Here is a 1,133-nt window from a genome sequence, read left to right as displayed (position 1 = left end):
CAACCATCAAAAAACATAAACTAAGTTCTCCAGTCAGTGCCCATGAGCAAGGCACATGAGACCTGGAGTTGGTCCTTAAATGCAGAGAATGAATTTTTGCTACATGTACTTTATGTGTATTTGACAATAAAAGTACCTTTAAAAACAAAAGTGTGCGTTTCTTTGCCCCTACACTGTAAATAATGGCTGAAATCTCCAGTTATTTCTATACATTTCACAGTAACACTACTGTAAATGATTTTACAGTAAAACGCTGTATAGTTACATCACAACCTTGTCACCATGACAACATCACAGTATAAAAAACAACGACATCAGACTCTTAACAAACAGCTGATCAGCGTTATCGGTCTCACCGGCAGCTTGTTGATGAGCTGTATGGTTCGGATCCAGAGGTCCCGGAGCATCTCGCCGGTGATCTCCTCCCGGCAGCGGAGTCCCCCCCGGGACGTCCCGTCAGCGGCGTTGGGTCCCCCCCGGGACGTCCCGTCAGCGGCGTTGAGTCCTCTCTGGGACGTCCCACCAGCACTGCTGAGTCCTCTCTGGGATGTCCCACCAGCACTGCTGAGTCCTCTCTGGGATGTCCCACCAGCGGCGGCGTTGAGTCCTTTCCAGGATGTCTCGTCAGCACCGCTGAGTCCCCCCCGGGACGTCCCTCCAGCGGCGCCGTTGATTCCTCTCCGGGACGTCCCAGCGGCGGCGTTGAGTCCTGTCCAGGACGTCACACCAGGGGCGGCATTGGGTCCTCCCAGGGACGGCCCACCAGCAGCGTTGTTGAGTCCCCCCTGGGACGTCCCATCAGCACCGTTGAGTCCCCCCCGGGACGTCCCACCAGGGCCGGCATTGGGTCCCATCCGGGACGTCCCACCAACACCATTGAGTCCCCCCTGGGACGTCCCACCAGCACCATTGAGTCCCCCCTGGGACGTCCCACCAGCACCATTGGGTCCCATCCGGGACGTCCCACCAGCAGCGGCGTGGAGTCCCATCCGGGACGTCCCGGCGGCGGCGCTGAGGACGAGGAGTAGAGCGAGAGCAGACGTCCTGAAGAGGAGGACAAACATCTTTGACTGCAGCAGATTCTGTCCCCTCGGCTGCATTTATACCTCCTCTCTCTCTCTCTCTCTCTCTCT

At 56.8% G+C, this 1,133-nt stretch overlaps 2 protein-coding genes across 16 annotated transcripts in view; both read right to left on the bottom strand.

Moving 5' to 3' along the window:
• Positions 1–1,105, bottom strand: part of LOC116673016 (uncharacterized PE-PGRS family protein PE_PGRS10) — a 10,880-nt gene extending 9,775 nt beyond the window's left edge. Inside the window, exon 1 of the mRNA XM_032505103.1 lies at positions 357–1,105. Within this exon, the coding sequence (XP_032360994.1) occupies positions 357–1,100 (744 nt within the window). The 5' untranslated portion in view covers positions 1,101–1,105. The remainder of the gene's footprint in view (positions 1–356) is intronic.
• nrcama (neuronal cell adhesion molecule a) overlaps positions 1–1,133 on the bottom strand; it is a 1,100,153-nt gene that overhangs the window by 859,408 nt on the left and 239,612 nt on the right. The window lies entirely within an intron of this gene.

Source organism: Etheostoma spectabile, chromosome 23, assembly GCF_008692095.1.
Source record: "Etheostoma spectabile isolate EspeVRDwgs_2016 chromosome 23, UIUC_Espe_1.0, whole genome shotgun sequence".
Taxonomy (NCBI): Eukaryota; Metazoa; Chordata; class Actinopteri; order Perciformes; family Percidae; genus Etheostoma; species Etheostoma spectabile.
This window is presented reverse-complemented; position numbering and strand designations above follow the sequence as displayed.